The sequence below is a fragment of the Pseudorasbora parva genome, chromosome 3 (genome assembly GCF_024679245.1).
Source record: "Pseudorasbora parva isolate DD20220531a chromosome 3, ASM2467924v1, whole genome shotgun sequence".
Lineage (NCBI taxonomy): Eukaryota > Metazoa > Chordata > Actinopteri > Cypriniformes > Gobionidae > Pseudorasbora > Pseudorasbora parva.
The window spans coordinates 4,274,321-4,296,029 of NC_090174.1; the positions used below are offsets into that span (position 1 = coordinate 4,274,321).

The 21,709-nt window shown below is 39.6% G+C and overlaps 1 protein-coding gene across 3 annotated transcripts; it reads left to right on the forward strand.

Annotated features, from left to right (window-relative positions):
• The first annotated feature begins 4,026 nt into the window (after nucleotides 1-4,026).
• On the forward strand, nucleotides 4,027-21,478 carry LOC137070435 (UDP-glucuronosyltransferase 2A1-like). 3 transcript variants are annotated; one of them, XM_067437572.1, is made up of 6 exons: nucleotides 4,027-4,814; nucleotides 16,092-16,240; nucleotides 18,186-18,317; nucleotides 18,776-18,863; nucleotides 18,952-19,171; nucleotides 21,045-21,478. In XM_067437572.1, exons 1-6 carry the CDS (start codon nucleotides 4,052-4,054, stop codon nucleotides 21,340-21,342), a joined length of 1,650 nt encoding a protein of 549 aa, XP_067293673.1. In that variant the 5' UTR covers nucleotides 4,027-4,051; the 3' UTR covers nucleotides 21,343-21,478. The 3 variants fall into 3 exon arrangements, with proteins under 3 accessions (XP_067293673.1, XP_067293672.1, XP_067293674.1); XM_067437571.1 differs by lacking the exon at nucleotides 4,027-4,814 and adding an exon at nucleotides 10,101-10,920; XM_067437573.1 differs by lacking the exon at nucleotides 4,027-4,814 and adding an exon at nucleotides 15,250-15,563 and having other exon boundaries at nucleotides 21,045-21,477.
• The last annotated feature ends 231 nt before the right edge of the window (nucleotides 21,479-21,709 follow it).

Below are 21,709 nucleotides of genomic sequence, written 5' to 3' on the forward strand. Positions count from 1 at the left end.
CTAATCTCCTCCATATCACTTTGAAATAAACCATACGTGCCGAATTTAAAGGAGTCCAGTGGGTTTTCTGGCCTGCTCCGACTCAATCACATGATCTGCTCTGTGCTATCATGTCTCTGTTTATTCTTTAGGAAGAGATGATCACATTCACTCGTGTGCTGCACCGCCACATGAACTGACGCGCCTATACAGTGATCATTCACGTCACATTAAAGAGCATTAAAACTGCATTTATCATTTGAATTTCATGCTAAAATGGACTGAATACTTAATATGTTCGTGTGTGCAGTCACAAAAGTGTATCTGTACGGTTATTGCTGCTGCTGCTGCTGCTGCTGTTACTACCATAGACAGTAAAAGAAATGGACAGAGCGATCCCATAGACTTCAACGGCCGAAAATGTAGTCAATTAGAAGCACTCACTTCCTGATGGCTGAGCGCACTGCGTAGGCTCAGACTGAGCTTGATGGCGTAGATGTGACGTAAGCAACCTGTCGGACAGCTGTAAGTCTTCTAGTAGTTGTGGAAAGTGAAATCTGATTCACGTTGTTTAAATGTTTTGTCCCGTTGCTTTTGGCTCACTATGGGCTTCTCTCCATTCTTCCCCCTTGACTTTATCCGACTTTATGTCTCAACTTCCTCTCAGAATTGCTTCTGAGCATCTCCTCCTGTCTGTACGGTAATTTCTCAATGTGCGACAGAGTTGCGTTGGTTATGATGCAAACGTTAGCCTATTTTTACAAAAACAGCTTCTACGGGGGCGATAGTGTAAGATACAATGTAATGGAGCCTTTTATACATTGTCGTGTTTCTTTATAAGTAAACAATGGACAAATGGAGTCTTTAAACACCTCAGATGTAAAGTTATTCATTGTCAAATTGACTCAAAAAATGAATGGGAGTCAATGGGATGCTAACAGCAGGTGATGGCTTGGATAGCAATGGCTGCCTCTAGGGGTGGAACGCTTTCCGAGTGTTTTTATTTTGCTGCTGCTGAGACGTACAGATCCACTTTTGTGACTGAAGCGTGGTGTTGCGATGCTTCCCTCATTTGTACGTTGTTTGGAGTTTCTGAAGTTTACCACTATGGGCGTGCTTTTGAGCCAGAATGAGAATGGGAATGAGAATAAAAGGGAGAATAAAACTTTTATTTGATAGTCACGTCACGTTCAATGGATGCCTTTGCATAAAGATGTGAATCGGCCAGCTTTTTTGACATGCTTCATTTGAAAAAAAATATCTTTAAAAATTATCTAAAGATCTGGCGCCTTACCGGAATGTTATGTGGGCGCGCGTTAAAGTCGCTTGACATCAGCCATAGAAATAAAGTGGAGTGCGGCGCGAGAAGGATCACACGGACAAGTGGATCCACACCCATGTTGCTGCTGCTGGTGTTATTGCTGCTGCTGCTGTTACTATTGTTGCTGCTCTTATTGCTGCTACTGCTGCTGTTATTGTTTATGCTGCTGCTGTTGCTGTTATTGTTGCTGCTGTTGTTTTTATGCTGCTGCTGTTGCTGCCGGAATGCGGGCGTGTTAAAGTCGCTTGAATTCACCCATAGGAATAAAGTGGAGCGTGGCGCGACAGAAGTGTTGCACAGACAAGTGGATCTCCACCTTGTATGCTGTTGTTGCTGATGTGTTGTTGTTGATGTTGCTGCTGCTGTTGTTGTTGCTGTTATTGTTGTTGCTGCTGTCACTGCGGTTGTTGCTATTATTGTTGCTGCGGTTGTTGTTGTGGCTGCTGTTGCTGTTATTGCTTCTAATGTTGTTGTTGCTGTCATTGCTGCTAATGTTGTTGCTGCTGCTGTTGTTGTTGCTGCTGTTAATGCTGCTGCTGTTGTTGCTGCTGTTGTTGCTGTTATAGCTGCTGCTGTTGTTTGTTGTTGTTGCTGTTATTGTTGTTGCTGCTGTTGCTGTTATTGCTGCTGCTGTTGTTACTGTTATTGTTGCTGCTGCTGCTGTTGTTGCTGTCATTGCTGCTGCTGTTGTTGCTGATATTGCTGCTGCTCTTATTGCTGCTGTTGCTGCTGATATTGTTGTTGTTGCTGCTGCTGTTGTTGCCGTTATTGCTGCTGCTATTGTTGCTGCTGCTGTTATTGCTGCTGTTGCTGCTTCTATTGTTGTTGTTGTTGATGCTGCTATTGTTGCTGCTGCTGTTGTTTCTGCTGTTATTGCTGCTGATTTTATTTCTGCTGCTGATATTGCTGCTGCTGCTGCTGTTGTTGTTGCTGCTGTTTTGCTGTTGTTGTTGTCGCTGCGGCTGCTGTTGTTGTTATTGCTGCTATTGTTGTTGCTGCCTCTGTTATTGCTACTGCTGTTTTTGCTGCTGCTGTTATTGCTGCTGATGTTGTTGCTGCTGCTGTTATTGCTGCTGCTTCTGTTGTTGCTGCTGGTGTTATTGCTACTGCTGCTGTTATTGCTGCTGCTGCTGCTGCTGTTGTTGTTGTTGTGGCTGCGGTTGTTTCTGCTGCTTTTGTGGCTGCTGCTGCTGTTGTTGCTGCTGCTGTTGTTGATGCTGCTGTTATCAGAGAGGTCCACTTTTGCGACACGACTGAAGTGTGATGTTGTGCTACTTCCCCTCATGTGTACGTTGATGGGCGCTCCTCAAGTTTACTGCTATGTGTGTGCTTTTTAACCAGCAGGGAATGAAAAACGAATGACCCGCGAGAGACTTCCCTCAGTCTCCATGTGCTCTACATCTATTGGATAGTTGTGTCGCGTTCAACGGATTCACTTGCATAAAGATGGCAATCTGCCAGCTTTTTTGACACGCTGCATTTTTTCAAATGCAGCACCACCTTCCCGGAATGCTATGCATGCTCGTTAAACTCACTTGACGTCACCCATAGCAATAAAGTGGAGTGTGGCACGACCGAAGGATCACATGGACAAGTGGATCTGCACCCTTATTGTTTATACTGCTGCTGCTGCTGTAGTTGCTGCTGCTGTTATTGCTGCTCAAATCCACGATTCAAATCCACTTGTCCGTGCAATTCTTCTGGTGCACTGCACTCTATTTTATTCCCTTTGGTGAATTCAAGTGACTTTAACGCACCCACATAGCATTCTGGGAAGGCGGCGCTGCATTTGAAAAAAAAAACCAAAATTCTTCCATTGTATCAAAACCCTTACGAAACAAAAATATATTGCAGTATATTGGAAAATATCATGTAATACATTAGGCAATATATTCACATATATGGGATTTAATATTTATATTTTCCAATATATTGCAATATATTGAAAGCGGCAATCATTTTGTATATTTTTGCAATATATTACATGAATATATAATATATTGTATAATACCATCAATATAGTATTCCATGTATTTACAATATATTATAATATATTTCAAGTAATATATTGGTAATTATATTTTCCTTTCGTATGGGAATGGTGGATCTGTACGGTCATTGCTGCGGCTGCTGTTGTTGTTGATGCTTGTTGTTGCTTCTGCTGTTGTTGCTGCACTTTCAGGCAGGCGTGATGAGACAAGTTGGAGCTAAAATATTATTTTCTTGGCAGGAGTACTTAGAGGGAACACCGGCGTGAGTGAACCTTTGATTACCACACCATTTTGCACTATTTTATTGGCCTTCTCAATAGTGCTAAGAAAAAGCACAATTACATTATTTATTTGTGAAGCTGACACAGCTGGTTTTCATGAACCACAACATCTCCTAAAGCCAAACAAACATTTTCCACATTAGCATTAGAATCTATTTTCACTCTATGACACTAAGTTATATTTTTAAAAAACCATTGTGTTTGGAGTCATCATGCTTCTCAGAAAAGTGTTGGAAGCAGACTATCCTCACAAAGGTTAAACGGAAAAAAAGACTAAATATCTCAGAGAGAGAGAGAGAGAGAGAGAGAGAGAGAGAGAGAGAGAGAGAGAGAGAGAGAGAGAGAGAGAGAAATGGTGTACTATTTCTTTAAAACTAAAGATTGTTTAAGACCGCCCACTTAATTTGATTGCGCAACTTTGTCTTTCCGTTTCCTTGTGTGCTTTGCAGCAGCCGCTCCTCCTCCACACATGCTTGCTCATGCTCGTTGTGGGCAGAAGGTTGTTTGCCGCTGTCATGGGTCCGAGAGGAAGCACCAGTCTTTTCCTGCTAGTGCTGTTAAACCTAAACCTGCTGTGTGTATCAGGAGGGAAGATCCTCGTCTGGCCTGCTGAGTTCAGCCACTGGCTCAATGTAAAAGTAATCCTAGATGTATTGATCGAAAGAGGACACAATGTCACCGTGGTCACTCACACAGCCACACCGTCTGTCAGAACCAGCCCATCCCCGGGCTACAATGTGGAGATTCTACAGGTGCCTCACACAAAGCAGGACATCCTGGAGAACATGGAGAAGATGCTGAAGTACTGGACTCATGAGCTACCGAATGACAACTTCATCAAGGCTTCAATGAAGATCAAGGAGATGATTGACATTGGCACAGAGCAGAATCAGGCTGTGTGCAATGCACTCTTTGCTAGAGAAGACCTTCTTGAGAAGTGGAGAAAAGAGAAGTTTGACGCCTTATTGGCCGACCCACTTTTCATGTGTGGGGAGCTGCTGGCGCAAAAATTGAACTTGCCTTTAATTCTCAGTCTCAGGTTTTCCTTTGGTAACACAATTGAGAGACTTTGCGCCCAACTGCCGGCACCGCCATCCTATGTCCCTGCTATCGGCTCTGAGAACACAGATCAAATGAATTTCCTTCAGAGACTGAAAAACTTCCTCTTCTATGGCACACAGGACATCCTGTTATATCTAGTCACTAAATCAAAGTGGGATCACTTATATACGGAAATCCTGGGTAAGTAGATACAAGTCGGCACTTTATAAATAGGCTATATTATATATGTCAATGTACAATTCATGTATTTGAATTACAAGTAAAAAAATTCCATCCATTTGGATTTCACAGTTTTTACATTAACTGAATGTTATGAATATTTTCCAGCCATACATAAATGAAACAAGAAACTGTATTGTATGTAGTATTTATAAACAAAAAGGGGTTTTAAATACACAATCACCGGGTTTATATATTTATCATCAATAAATCCAATATGTTTTAATCTCATAGATTTTAACTGAATATTGCTTGTTTCTAAGCCATATTTGAACCATGTTCATACTTTTTAACTAGGTAAATTGTATTGTTTTGGACTGATTCTAAATAATTTGAATAAATGCATTTTGAAAATAGGATTATTAGAATAAAATTAAATAGAGGCAAATAGTTAATAATACAATTTATAACACATTTAGAGCACAAATCATTTACAGTGGGGCAATACAGTGTTTAGCCAGCCACCAATTGTGCAGCCACCAATTTCTCCCACTTAAAAGGCCTGTAATTTTTATCATAGGATACTTCAACAATGAGAGACAGAATGAGAAAAAAAATCCAGAAAATCACATTGTCTGGTTTTTAAAAATAATTGATTTGCAAATTATGGTGAAAAATAAGCATTTGGTCAATAAAAAAGTTCATCATAATACTTTGTTATATACCCTTTGTTGGCAAGGACAGAAATCAAACGTTTTCACTAAGTCACCAAAAAAAATTTACACACTTTTGCTGGTAGTTTGGCCCATTCCTCTATGCAGATCTCCTCTAGAGCAGTGATGTTTCGGGGCTGTCGCTGGGCAACACAGATTTTCAACTCCCTCCAAAGATTTTCTATGAGGTTGAGATCTGGATACTGGCTAGGCCACTACCGGACTTTGAAATGCTTCTTACGAAGCATCTCTTTCATTGCCCAGTGTGGTGTGTTTGGGATCATTGTCATGCTGAAAGACCCAGCCACGTTTCAAATTCAATGCCCTTGCTGATGGAAGGAGGTTTTTAGTCAAAATCTCCTAATCCTTTTCTGGATCATCCAAATGCTTTCTAGCAAACTTCAGAGGGGCCTGTACTGGCTTAAGCAGGGGGACACGTCTGGCACTGCAGGATTTGAGCCCCTTGCTGAATAGTGTGTTACTGATGGTAGCCTTTGTTACTTTGGTCCCAGCTCTCTGCAGGTCATTCACTAGGTCCCGCCGTGTGGTTCTGGTACCGTACCGTTCTTGGGATCATTTTGACCCCACAGGGTGAGATCTTGCATGGAGCCACAGATCGAGGGAGATTATCAGTGGTCTTGTATGTCTTCCATTTTCTAATAATTGCTCCCACAGTTGACTTCTTCACACAAGCTGCTTACCGATTGCAGATTAAGTCTTCCCAGCCTGGTGCAGGTCTACAATTTGGTTTCTGGTGTCCTTTGACAGCTCTTTGGTCTTGGCCATAGTGAAGTTTGGAGTCTGACCGTTTGAGGTTGTGGACAGTATTGTCTTGTATAGTGATAAGTTTAAACAGGTGCCATTAATACAGGTAACGAGTGGAGGACAAAGGATTCTCTTAAAAAATAAGTTACAGGTCTGTGAGAGCCAGAAATCTTTGTAGGTGACCAAATACTTATTTTCCACCATAATTTGCAAATACATTCTACATTCATGTTAATTTGATGCTTATCAATGAACTAGGAGGAACAGACGATTGTTCATGGGCAGCTTTAACTGAGGCACTACAGCATTAAAGAACCACAAAACGGTATTTGTTGTTTCAATTTCTTTAATGGCAACATTTTAAAGGGACACTTCACCGCTTTTTCATATTAAACTACGTTATTCCCTTAACTAAAATGAGTTGATACATCCCTCTCTCGTCTCAGTGCGTGCACTTAATTCTGATAGCATTTAGCTTAACCCACTAAGCCCAGTTCATTCACTATGATACCAAACAGAGATCAAGTTAGAAGTGACCAAACACCTCCACGTTTTCCCTATTTAAATACAGTTACACGAATAATTGAACGATCAAGTATGGTGACATAAAATAAAACATGGCGCTTTTCTAAGTGGAAAACGTGGAGGTGTTTGGTCGCTTCTAACTTGATCTGTTTTATTACCATAGTGAATGAACTGGGCTTAGTGGGCTTTTTTAAATCGTGTCATTTACTGATGTTTACTCACGCGACGATAGCCAACAGCATAGACATTTGAAGCAGTTTTACGCACCGACCGTGAACCTTTATCGTTGGGACCGCTTCGTCAAAAACACACTTCTTTGGTATGATTTGGTGAAGTCCTGACAGCAGTGACCGTGGAGATCCACTTTGCGACGCGACTGAAGCGATGTTGTGAAGCTTCCCATCATTTCTGCATTCAAATCGGTTCAAATGCATCGCTGCCTTCCCGGAATGCTGTGCTGAAGCGTTAAAGTCGCTCAACGTCACCCATAGGAATAAAGTGTTCACGGACGACTGGATCTGCAGCTGAGCGAGTGTTTATGGGCGTGCATTTCCTCTCTCGCTCTAGTCACGCGCGCGCACCCTTCCAGGAGAAGAGCCCGTACGGCCCATACAAGGACCTTCCACTCTATCGGCGACAAGCCGGCCCATACTCGAAAAAAAACCTCTGAAACTTGTGAGAAACCGGAAGGAGTATTTTTGACACAGAAATACTCCATCAAACGTCCAACATTAGTTTTTGAAACTTTGTCTATGTTTAGGATGGGAATCCAAGTCTTTAACAGTGTAAAAAGCTCAGTATGCATGAAACAGCATTTCACCCCCCCTTTAATATAAAAAGTTATGAAACACAGGATTTTCTCTTTTGTTGTTGAGCCACACCTCTTAATACCCATGTACAGAGTCAGTGTCATGTTACACATGAACAGATAACCAGATAACACAAAGGGTTCACAAATCTTTTCACAAAGGTCTCAAACGTGAACAAACATGAAAACTTAACAAATTATGTGTGACCAATTAAACTTTTAATATATTTTAGGAGGTGCTACAAACTAGTCAAATAACTTAGAATCGCTGAATACCTGAGGTTATTCTTATAGCTAAAACTTTATTGTCATTCTGAATAGCCTCAAACTTTCCAAACACAAGAAACATAAAACCTCTGATCATGTGCACTTTGCCATGCAGTAATTTCAGCCTCAAGTGCACTGTAGTGAATACTGCAAATTACATAACATTTGTGAGTCATGAGAAGATTATATGGGCCTTATGCAATTTGAAAACTTTTGAAAGTTATCAAGAGCATTACTTTTCACCATGAGACATCATGATATATCATTTCTGAAGTCTACCAGGCTAATGTTTTTAAATGACTTATACAAAATGAACACATGTTCTCTGATATCTGTTAAATGCAGCAGTGATTCAAACTAACACTTCCTCCACTATAGTAAGTTATCTTTCTCTAGTTGCATTCTCAAATTCATCTTGGATGTTGAATCGTCAATACAAATGAACAATTGGAGAAAACATCACACTTTGATTTGATTGATTGAAAACTCACTATCAGTGTTCCCTTTGGTTGGGCACTTGGAGCTTCATTTATATTATTGTAATTCTCTTCCTATTGATGTAGCAATGCAACAAGAAATCACAGATATTTGGATTCAAAGCAAGGATGGATAATAAATAGGTTGCTTTTAGACCGTGAACAGTGGTAGGTTGCTTTTAAATCGTACCCTCAACATTTTTGATTTTTGAAAATTTGATGATTTTTTTTAAGGCAATCGATTTGCATGCTTTCTTGTGTGAGTCTAACTAATTCACAGTGTAGTAATACCTTAAAGAAAGACAAGTACTATTTCAAACATCTTAACATTTTTCCTGCATATTTCTATATATTTTGGGTGACCACAGCAAAACGATCCCAGATTATGCAAATTAACCCTTTGTTGTGAAGAAACATTTAAATTGTGCTGTTCCAAATATGCTTAATGCATTTTACTGGCTTCATGACCGAAGGAATTCAAAACTTATGAGACCAGATTAAGTACTTTTTTTTTTTTTTTAGGTCAAAGTATTCAAAAGTTGTTAGCAAAAATAGTTTTCTTTTTTCATGACCTGTAGGTGGCGCTATCCTCAAATTGCTTGAACTTTTATAATGTTTTTTTATCAATAATAATCTTTATGTAAAAGAAGTAAATGCTACTCACTTTTAAAAAGAGTAATTATAATGGAATTATTCCTATAAGTCATATTTATTGAAACATATGTCATGTATTGAAATTTATTTGTATTTACACGTTTGATGAAGTTGCAATTCAGTACATTTTAAATATATTAACTTTAAATTTAATACTGAATAACACAGTACAGTTCCAATTAAAATCAATTACTTTACATGCGCTTTAGTAGTCGACACATCAAAATAAGTGTAGGCCTACTTCTTTAAAGCCTGACAAAAGATTACAACATAATGATTAAAATGTACTAAAAATGTTAAACTTTTTTTTTTTTTTTACCTTATTACAAAGTACACTTAAAACAACTTGCTGCCTTCATGTGTGTGTTTTTAAAAAAAAATACAATCAACTTGGCTGTGTGAGTCATTACAATAAACTTACCTAAAAAAAGAAGGAAAAAAAGAGTTGAATCCTGTAAAAAAAATCCCTTAAAAAAGTTTAAAATTATTACTTACACTGATGAGTTTAAATAATGGAAGAAAAAAACATATTTTGTCAAGACTTATTGATCATGTCATTTTTACAGTGTTGCTACTACACTGTAAACGATGATTTCAAAAAATAAGTTACCTGGTTACCTTACAATTTTGAGTCATTGAAATAAAATATTTGAATTAATACAACAAACATTTTTGAGAATCAACAATCTTTATTCAAATATTATTTTGTAAGCATATTAGGTAATTCTGAATGTTTTATTTGTGATGACGCAGTGAAACATGCCAAATTTTGCTATTTTCATGATTTATCAAAATTTCTATGTGGTTCAGATACAATCATATTTTGAGTTTCTATTACTTTTTAAGTTAAGCCAATCATTTTTTTACAGTGTAGTTGTGTAAGTGTAAGTAGCCTACACTTATTAAGAGGCCTTTTAAATAAGAGGCCAAGTACAGTTATTTTAATACATTTAAAATGTAGGCCTAGTGTACATTCAAGCTCACTTTTTTTCTTAAGAGAATGCAGATTGTTAGTTTATGCATATCTTCAGTCTGCACATGTTTCTGGACTCATGTGACGTAACGCGAGGCTCCCCCTTAGCCTTGCAGTTGCAGTCCCTCCCTTTACTCTAAAATGTCTTTCCTGGACACGCCTATCACCTTTATCCAAGAGCAAAGAGGAAAGGGTGGTTGCCTGTTTCTCTACACGAGAGTTTCTGCCATGCGCTGCTTTGGAAAGTCATGCACACTTTTCATAGCCTTCCTATTGACTGTGAGCTTTACGCACGGTGGCAATGTGCTCGTGCTGCCGGGAGAATACAGCCACTGGCACAACATGCGCAACATCGTGGAAGGGCTGCTGAACCGCAATCACAGCGTGACCGTTCTGGTGAACTCCGCTTCGCCGTCCGTCAACTTCACAGCTCAGGAGAGGTTTCCGTTTCTGGTGTTTGATGTGCCTCTGAAGGCGCACGAGGTGCACGGTGTGAGTGAACAGCTGCTCAACATTTGGATGCAATACCCCAGACCGAACACGCTCGCAATTGGTCTCCAGATCATTGAGCTGGCGGGGAGAGTGAACGAATTGCACCGTGTCATGTGCGACTCAATGCTGCGTAATGAAACGCTGATCGCGCGCTTAAGATATTTAAGGTTTGATGTGCTCTTTTATGACCCCATGTTCATATGCAGTGACTTGCTGGCGGAGATTCTGGATTTACCATTAGTCCTTTCTCTACGGTTCTCACTGGGGTTCTCCATGGAGAGGATGTGTGGACAGATGCCCTCTCCGCCCTCTTATGTACCGGTTCCTCCGACGGTGTTGACGGATCACATGAGCTTCATGGAAAGAGTGAAAAATATGATTATGTATGTTGTTTATTCCTACGCGTTTCGGATGGCATCGAGGAGTTTGGATAATTTATACAGTGAAATATTAGGTAAGTTCCTCACAAAAGTAAAAGACAAACTAAAATATTTTGTCAATAAAATACAATTATTAACTTTTTCATATCAAATAATTGCCTTTTTTAATAAAATAAATGGACCTTGACAACATACAGCACAGCTAAACAGCATAGTTAAAAACATAATAATTAATAATTGCAGTCTTTATTTGCTTTTTCTCATATTATCATAAACTTAGACTATAATAGCCTAATTCTAATAGGGGCTCATTGTAATGCACTGTGACAACATGCCCCACCTGCACAACTAGGTGTTAGTTAATGACATTCACTAACATTAACTAATGGAACCTTATTGTAAAGTGTTACCCAAAAAAAAAATGCATATATGGTGAATTTTCATATTAATATGAAAAAAATTAATGGAAAACTAGAGGGGGCAAAGAGGTTATGGGCCCTTATAATTGCAGTTTTCATTCATTTTAGTTATTCATCATTGAATTAATGAATTTTTAAGCTTAGAAGTGATTAAGAAGTGAACTTGTTTTTGTGATCTTTAACCCCTTGCTGCAGAGTTAAGCTATGGTAAATCATCTAGAACTGATATTTTAATCCCAAATCTATTAAGGTTGAAAGCCACTGCTGTAAACTGAAATCTAACTCGAAATTTATATTAGCAAATCAATATTGTTTATATATATATATGTTGGCCTTGTGGGACCGTTCATATTTCAAGTAGGTGAAATATCTCTTCTTAAGCCCTATTCGGACTGGATTAGTTTAACATGGGGACGTGGGGGTAAAGTAATTATTACCAGAGGTTCTCGGTGATTTTAGTCCCGTCCGAATGTGCCATCTCGGTAATCATTACGGACAATGTCAGTAAAGATTACCGAGACTTTTACCTTCTGTAAAAAGGTCTGGAAAAATGACCTCGGGTAATACTAATCCTAGGGTTGCCACCTTCAATACAGAAAAATAAGGGACGCCTGCCGGTGGCCACACCCCTCGGGGCCACGATGACCACAGTCCCGATGGTGTGCCAGTGGAGTGGTCGTATATCATAACTTAAAACCTAATTTATATACATATATATATATATATATATATATATATATATATATATATATATATATATATATATATATATATATATATATATATATATATATCTTAAGATTGATACCAGTGGTCATTATAATAGGATATCTGCTATTGAAATCAGTGTGAACAGATGCACTCAGTGTAATACACAGCTATGACAATGAAAAACAAGCTCAGCTGCTGTAACCTAGAGGGGAGTAGGATAAGAAATTGCAAATTAACTCGAGTAATTTTATAGTGTTGTGAACAAAGATTTTGACTAAAATATTTGTCATTGTTTGCAGTAACACCATCCAAACAGTGAAACCACACCTAAATAACTGAAAATGATAAAATATCTACAATAATTTCTTATTTTAATAAAACACTACACAACATTTTTATTTTTGGTAAGTTAAGTAAATATATTTATGTATTATTCCGTTTTTATAGTCTATTGTTAATTCTATAGTATTGGATGATGCAATTATAATTTGTTAAGCATAACAAATAGTTGTATATATATATATATATATATATATATATATATATATATATATATATATATATATATATAATCAAAATATCTCTTATTAAAGTAATGCTTGTGTCTGACTATAGCCTACAACTTAACCTTAATAAACAAATCATACCATAACATCATTAATGTAGCCTACATTATTAACATTATATCTTAATAGGCAGCATTTATGAAATCTAACGTTATCAATCAAAAAATTGAGGTGATAAAAAAAAAAAACATAACACTGTCTGCCTCAGGAGATGCTTGAGGTATGAAGAACTGTGCGACAGTGCATTGATTTCGGTGAGCTATTGCATTTAGTGAATGTTGCTCTCCCGATGCATGCTGTCTCACATCTGACAGGCCAGCGTGCGCCACTGAAAACACTGGCCGACAAATAATTATTGCGCAATTGGCTTGGTATTCATTGCCGCGGACACTTTCCAGCCAAATATTTATTTCTTCCCACTCTCGTCTGTACCTCTGCATCCGCTTGCGTTTCTGCTCTGAAACTTTTACAGCTGGATGCGGAGGTATTTGGACCTGCCTCCGCCATCGTTTCAAATAGATTCTGCCCATATAGAAAAGAACCTATACCTCTTCTGGCTCTGATTGGCCGTGATTCACGACCCGTGAACCTGAAACAAACCAATCAAACAAACCAACGACGGCAGCGACCCAATTAGGGGCAGAATAGGACGTGTCTTCACACAATGCGGGTGGACCTATGTAAAATACGGGACAAATCGCGTCCCGTATTGCTTTGATACGGGACGCGTCATTTTTCCTGAAAATACGGGACGATTCCGTATTTCAAGGGACGGGTGGCAACCCTAACTAATCCCGTTCGAATAGACCTGCTGTAAAAATGTATGGTAAAATTCTGTCATTTCCTGTTTAAGAGTTAAAAAAAGAGCATTTTGCGAACTTGGAGGCGCTTGAAGCATTCGGTTGCGTTGTAGGTGGTGGGACAAATCTGTGGAAAATGTCCAGTATTTTCCGCATATCATTTAAAGCAAAAAGAAGATCAAAAGCACATATTAGAGGCACAACACATTTTAGCTCTAGGAAAGTGTCTATTACCAACATAATCCAATCAGAATCGCTAGACTGGACCTAACTGTTTATTAACACGCATATATATATTCAGACTGGCGCTCAGGTTGTGTGTTTGCTCACGTTATAACGGTAACGTCATACGCACATGACGTCAAGGAGGTGCGTAAAGCGAGTTACTCCTCCCACTTCTGCTAGTTTTACTGAGATGTCTTATCCCGTGCGAATTGGCCATTAATATTACAGACGTCCTGAGGTAAAATGACTTTACCCCCATGTCCCCATGTTAATCTAATCCCGTCCGAATAGGCCTTTAGATTAATTTAAATTCAGTTTTATCTTTACAAAAAATCCTTTCACAATGCATTCAAAAAAAAAAAAAAATGTTATGGGCAACAACACAGAAGGTCAATAAAACAATGCAGTTTAACTTGAGGTGATCATCTGGGTCCAAGCACAATGGCTTATGTAGATGATATATAGCTAACAATGGACAACATGTTTCTTTAAAGGCCCACTGAAATCAAACTAAGTTTTTTAGCTTTTAGTATGACTATGTTAGCCTTAATTATGAATAAGCTGGTGTGATCCAAAACAATGACAAAATTCGCATCAAGGAGATATAAGCATTCAAACCTTACAGTCTCTCACTTCCGTATGAATCACACATTTTGATGACATCATCGCAGACTTCACCTTCTCATCAAATCTTCTGTCCAATCAAATGCTCTCTAGAATCTAAAGCCCGCCCCCTACACTGCTGAAGTTGCGGCTGAAATCTGTCAGTTAGTCACACATTTACTAATTTCTACATGGTGAAAGGCACATAGCACACTATATATGTGATAGGAAACGATTCAGTGTAAATATGCTTTCAGTTGAAGTGGATGAAGTCTGTTTTCATGTTAGTTTCACACAGCGCGCACACACACCAACGGCTCTGGTCTAAAGTTAGACTACAGACACGAGCGCAGCACGGATCACAGATAACAAAAGATATCAGACTCATCTGAATTCTGAATTCATTTTAAAGCGATATGGAGGAGATTATGATGATAAACGGTTAGAGGAAACTGGCTTTACCAAACAGAAAGGCTCTAGTCAAACTGTGTATTAGCGAAACGCAGACGGGTTCCCAGGTGCGGAGGATCAAAAAACTCGCTCCTCCACCGGGAATAAATCATCATCCGAATACACAAGTTTTATCACTGAGGTGGCAGATTATTTAGCATATAGTCCACTGATCCTTTCATGTCCTCGTCAATACGTGGGAAGCAGTCCAGACACAATGATCCTTATTGCTGGTGATGTTCTGCGTAACATCTCGATCAGGCTCAGTCTATAGAACCGCTGTCTGCCATAAGCCCTATTCGGACAGTAATTGTTTGTCATACTGACGTCTGTAAAAATAATTGTGAATGCCACCTCTGTGATAAAACTCGTGCATTCGGATGGTGATTTATTCACGGTGGAGGAGCGAGTTTTGTGATCCTGCGCACATGTGAACCTGCTCACGTGTCAGTGGCATGACTGTTTTTCTGCTGTGAAAAGTCATATGCTTGGAATAATAAGAATAAAATCATATTTAATTTAATAATAGGAAATTATTAACTATTTATTTATTTAAATCTGTTTAAAAAAGGAAGATAGTATCTTGTATTTCACCAGATCACACTGCGCTTATGCAAAGGCACACTATGATTTGTGGGACTATATTTGTGCTCGTGCTGCTGTGTGGAGTAGAGGCGGGAAGGGTTTTGGTGTTGCCAGGCGAGTACAGCCACTGGCACAACATGCGTTCAATCGTAGAAGCGTTAGTCGAGAAGAACCACAGCGTGACGGTTCTGGTCAGTTCTTCATCGCCTACTGTACAGTACACACGGAAGGAGCGGTTCAACTATAATGTGTTTAAAGCCAACATGAAGAAAGAAGAGGCCAGTGCTATATGGAGTGACTATATTCATCTCTGGATGAATGACACAGTCACCACATACGAGAGAGTCTCCATGATCAGGCGAGTGATGTCACACTTCATGGAGCTTGCTGCTGATACATGCAAAGGAATGCTTCACAATGAGGATCTTTTGCACACGCTTCAGGAATCTCATTATGATGTGCTTTTGTCTGATCCGATGATGCCATGCGCTGACTTAATGGCAGAGATGCTGAAGATCCCACACGTCCTCTCAACGTGCTCATCTTTCACATGTAATTTAGAGCAGTTTTGCGATCAGCTCCCCACACCGCCATCCTATGTTCCTGCAGTCGCTGTGCAGGATCACCTCACCGACCACATGAGCTTCACAGAGAGAGTTGAAAACATGCTCCTCTACATCATGTATTCAAACATATTACTCATAGTGAACTTGAGGTTTACTTATGACCAACTTTACATTGAAATATGGGGTAATGATTATTTTTTGTTTGATTTGGGCCAACTTTTATGCTTTAATTGTGCAGTAGGCTAGTCTTCCAGATATTGTTTAATCTTGTGACTTAACCTACTGTGCATCAGCTGAGTAGAATTCTCTGTATGTCACAGGCAAACCTACAACAATGTGTGAGACTATGGGAAAAGCTGACATCTGGTTGATTAGAACTTACTGGGATTTTGAGTATCCACGTCCACTCCTGCCTAACTTTAAATTTGTTGGAGGACTGCACTGCAAACCTGCCAAGCCTCTGTCAAAGGTAATGACTTTGCTTTGCCATATTATTGTGAAATAACTGTTTGCAAACTTGCAACAAAATTTGCTGTACCATCCCATGTGGCTTTCTGATGGAAAATAAATTATGTTTAAATCACTATTAAAGGTTGCATATAGGGAAAAAATGTATGTTGACAAATCGATTAATCAGTTAATCCAATGTGTTGAAAAAAACATGATTTACTCACCCTCAAGTCATCCTAGGTGTAAATGACATTCTTCTTTCAGATGAACACAATAAGAGTTATATTAAAAACACACCTGCACCTCATTTGCACCTTCATCAGTACTCCTATTTAAGCACACACCTCACCTCAGTTCTTGGTCAGGTCACGTTCATGCAACACGGACTATCTACCTGATTCTCCAGTGATTGTGTCCTGTTCTCCTGTGATTACCTCCAAGTGTTACCTTGACTCTCCATGTTCATCCATCCCTGCACCTTATGCATTCTGTAATAGACCGGACCAATACAGACTGCAGCGTTACAGGCCTTCTCTTTATCCTACCAGACCCAGCTGATACTATCCGTCTCGTAGGACCACTGACTGGAGTTTCTTCAGCTATTCCACAAGGTACCATGGAGCGATGGGATGTTGAAAACTATATTCTGGAGTGGTTTGGATGACCCACTATTTCTCCAGGTACCAGCATGTTCTACACCAGGTACTCTGATGGGGAGGTTAATAAGAACTCTATGGTCCCCTTGGAGAGTCCAGGGAATTTTCCGGTCCCCGTCCAGTGTCCTGCAATGTCTCCTGTCCCCGTGTCCAGAGATGACCAAAGCGGTGCCAGCAGTTTAAGGAAGCCAGAGTGGCTCGCGGAACTCGGGGAGCCTGGGCAGTGAGCTCCAGTAATGTAAGCCATGGAGGCGTTCACAGAAATCACAAAATTAAAAAAAATCATCTACATAAAGGCCCAGGTATACCTCTTAACATATACTCCTTTGGCTGTGATTGCGAAAAGGGATTTCTAGTGGATTTGTTTTCAATTGCTTAAGTTACTCATCGCACATGCTGTTATATGCAGTTTCCTAAATTTGGCTGCACACAGCTGGAGTATACTTTGGATGATCCTGCTAGTGTATATGCAGGACGGCAATTCCTGGGTTAATTGTTGGCTGGTCTAGTATTCTATGACAAAGCAGTCCACAGCAGCAAGCTTGCAGAACCCATATCTTGACAGAAGACTTTGCATGAGCATGAATACACTCACCAAATAGTGGCAAAAACATTAGACACATGGCAAAAATGTGGGCTTAAATACACCGACTACTAATGATAAAACCAGGGACACCTGTAATAAACCAACATAGAGCACGGGAGCATGAAAGAGAAGAGAGCACATGGCAGGATCTCATGACAAGAACATGACACAAACAGGTAAACACATGGCAACAGGAAACATGACTGATTTAAATAAAATATTTTGATTGATTTAAAACATGAAACCAAAACTATACATTACAGACTGATGGCACTAAAAGAAAGTGCATGGTTGCAAGCTTCTCAAATAACATATGCAGTGCATGAAAATAACAAGGAAGAATATGATGTAATGACATATTTTACTATCTTAATGTTGCATGCAGCAATACACAGCAAAATGACAGTCAGTGGAGGGGAAATGCTTTTCAGACCCATTTGGTGCAATTATGCCATCTAGCATCAGGGACAAACTGGGTCATATCAGAACCTTTAGCCATTGGTAGAAATATAGGGCAGATCGAGTTCATCTTGTTTTCTGTGGGTTTGGACTGACAATGAACACTTTCAAGAGAGAGATACATTTCTTTTTCCCACGATTGCTATATCCTATGGAAATATGTCTACTATGTGTAGCATTAAGTAGCTTGCATAGCATATATGTCATCATAAGCCCTGTTCACACTATTTGTGTTAAAGTATTGGGTAATTTGTGTCTTTTAGGAACTGGAGACGTTTGTTCAGAGCTCAGGAGATCATGGCGTTGTTGTTTTCTCATTGGGTTCCATGATCAACAACCTGACAATGGAAAGAGCGAACACTATTGCTTCTGCTCTTGGTCAGATCCCACAAAAGGTGTGTAACTTTTTGGGTCTCTTTATAGCAACAGATAATACAAAAAAATATTTTTCCCATTCGTTTTGTCTAAAGGGATTTCAATCCCAAATACCAAACAATACAAAAATGTCTACCTAATGTCCTTTATGAGGCAATAAACTACTCATCATTGTGAATAATGAGCCGTTTACCCAAAAATGAAAAGTCTGTCATCACTCACCCTCGCATTGATCAATGTTTATATGTGAAGAAAAGCCCAAACAAAATGTGTTTGTCACAGAATGCAATCGTGTACTACAACCTCAGAGATCTGTAGGTGTGTCTTAAAAGGTTTACCAGTGTATGTTATTATTACAAATATAATTCTCTGTAGGAAAAATAAATACAGATTTTACAGAATCCAACTTTTTTTTTTTTTTATCTGTTGCTTGGGTGTTCATATGCTCAGTACTGACTCCATATGTGTATTTGCACAGGTTGTTTGGCGTTACAGTGGAAAAACACCAGAAACTCTCGCCCCCAATACAAAACTCTACGACTGGATCCCACAGAATGATTTGCTTGGTAAAGAAAGTGTTGTCATGTGTGCTCATTATACACAATGATTGGTGTCAGATAGATGTCAGAAGACTGACTTCATTTTATTTGATAGGACATCCAAAAGCAAAGGTCTTCATTACCCATGGCGGAACAAATGGACTGTATGAGGCTATTTATCATGGAGTCCCAATGGTGGGTTTGCCATTGTTTGCTGACCAGCCTGATAACATGATGCACATGAAAACCAAAGGAGCTGCTGTTGTTCTTGATATCAACACAATGGAGTCTAAAGACCTGGTGGATGCTCTCAAGACTGTCTTAAATAATCCCTCGTGAGTTAAGACTTTCATAAACTTGAAATAATCCATTAGCAACGGCCTCTACCATTTATTTTCAGTAGTTTACGCTTTACTATTTACTTGATGTCATGTGATAGAAAACACTAGTTCAAAGCAAAGCTTGTCAATATATTTAGAAACATATGACCCCATATTAGGGGTCTCTCCTCAGCCACCACCAGTGGGCAGCACACAGTACAACAGAGCCATACACAGCTGTAGGTGAGGTGGAGAGAGTGATCAAGCCAATTCAGTGGATGGAGATTATTAGGAGGCCATGTTTGCAAGGGCCAACCAGAACACAACAAAGGACACCAGGGTTACACCCCTACTCTTTACGAGAAGTGCTATGGGATTTTTAATGACCACGGAGAGTCAGGACCTCGGTTTAACATCTCACCCGAAGGACAGTGCTTTTTGACATTATAGTGTCCCCATCACTATACTTGGGCATTAAGACCCAGCACAGGGTGAGCGCCCCTACTGGCCTCAATAACACCTCTTCCAGTAGCTACCTGGTTGGTTTGAGGTCTCCCATCCAGGTACTGACCAGGCTCAACCCTGCTTAGCTTCAGAGAGTGGGAAGTCTGTGGGAAGGAAAAAGTGTGGCAAAAAATGCTCCACAACGAGAAGAGGTGACCGGACCCTGAGGAAGATTGTGGAGATGGGCCGATTCCAGACCTTGGGGGACCTGCGGAAGCAGTGGACTGAGTCTGGAGGAGAAACATCCAGAGCCACCGTGCACAGGTGTGTGCAGGAAATGGGCTACAGGTGCCGCATTCCCCAGGTCAAGACACTTTTGGGCTACAGAGAAGCAGCACTGGACTGTTGCTCAGGGGTCCAAAGTACTTTTTTCGGATGAAAGCAAATTTGGCATGTCATTCGGAAATCAAGGTGCCAGAGTCTGGAGGAAGACTGGGGAGAAGGAAATGCCCAAATGCCTGAAGTCCAGTGTCAAGTACCCACAGTCAGTGATGGTCTGGGGTGCCATGTCAGCTGCTGGTGTTGGTCCACTGTGTTTTATCAAGGGCAGGGTCAATGCAGCTCGCTATCAGGAGATTTTGGAGCACTTCATGCTTCCATCTGCTGATAAGCTTTATGGAGATGAAGATTTGGTTTTTCAGCATGACCTGGCACCTGCTCTCAGTGCCAAAACCACTGGTAAATGGTTTACTGACCATGGTATTACTGTGCTCAATTGGCCTGCCAACTCTCCTGACCTGAACCCCATAGAGAATCTGTGGGATATTGTGAAGAGAAAGTTGAGAGACGCAAGACCCAACACTCTGGATGAGCTTAAGGCCGCTATCGAAGCATCCTGGGCCTCCATAACACCTCAGCAGTGCCACAGGCTGATCGCCTCCATGCCATGCCGCAGTGAAGCAGTCATTTCTGCTAAAGGATTCCCGACCAAGTATTGAGTGCATAACTGAACATAATTATTTGAAGGTTGACTTTTTTTTTTTTGTATTAAAATCACTTTTCTTTTATTGGTCGGATGAAATATGCTATCTTTTTGAGATAGGAATTTTGGGTTTTCATGAGCTGTATGCCAAAATCATCAGTATTAAAACAATAAAAGACCTGAAATATTTCAGTTGGTGTGCAATGAATCTAAAATATATGAAAGTTTAATTTTGATCATTTCATTATGGAAAATAATGAACTTTATCACAATATGCAAATTTTTGACCTGTGTGTGTGTATGTGTGTAATATATATATATATATATATATATATATATATATATATATATATATATATATATATATATATATATATATATATATATATTAAAGAATATCTGTATGAAAAATAACATACTCTTTCTTGTCGTAAGCAGTGTTTCTTTTTCTTCTCTAATCAGGTACAAAGAAAGCATCATGAGACTCTCCAGAATCCACCATGATCAGCCGATGAAGCCTCTGGACCAGGCAGTTTTCTGGATTGAGTTTGTGATGCGGAATAAAGGAGCTAAACATCTACGAGTTCAGGCACATGACCTGAGCTGGTATCAGTACCACTGCCTGGACGTACTGGCCTTTTTACTCTCGATTGTTGCACTGATCACATTCCTCTTCATTAAAACATGCAGTTTCTTTTTCCGTAAATGTTTCAGAAAGACTCGTCCGGATGGCAAAGCACAAAAGAATAAAAAAGAGTGAATGCATAGTAGCTTTGCCATCAGTACTTCTTTACAGAGATGCGGTATGTGTGTCCTTGTGTGTGTGACGGCCAGTCTGCATTTTATATAACAAATGTTCTTAATGAAACAAATATGTGAATGTTCATGGAATTAAAAAATTCTTACAACACATTTTTGTTTCAATTTTCCTTCTTAAAGGGGGGATCTCATGTCAGTCTTGAGTACCTATAGAGTAGTATTGCATCCTTCACATCTCCGAAAGGTCTTTAGTTTTATTATATTTGTAAAAGAAATATGGACTGTACCGAGTCTTTCCGGAAAAAAACGAGCGCCTGGAGGCGTATCGTGTGGGCGGAGCTAAAGAATGACGAATGCGCAAAGCAGTG

Coding starts and splice junctions, on each gene's coding strand:
- LOC137070435 (XM_067437571.1), top strand. CDS start 10,116: ATGTCTTTCCTGGACACGCCTATCACCTTTATCCAAGAGCAAAGAGGA. Junction 10,921..16,091: donor TTTATACAGTGAAATATTAG/GTAAGTTCCTCA, acceptor TGTATGTCACAG/GCAAACCTACAACAATGTGT. Junction 18,864..18,951: donor CCCACAGAATGATTTGCTTG/GTAAAGAAAGTG, acceptor TTTATTTGATAG/GACATCCAAAAGCAAAGGTC.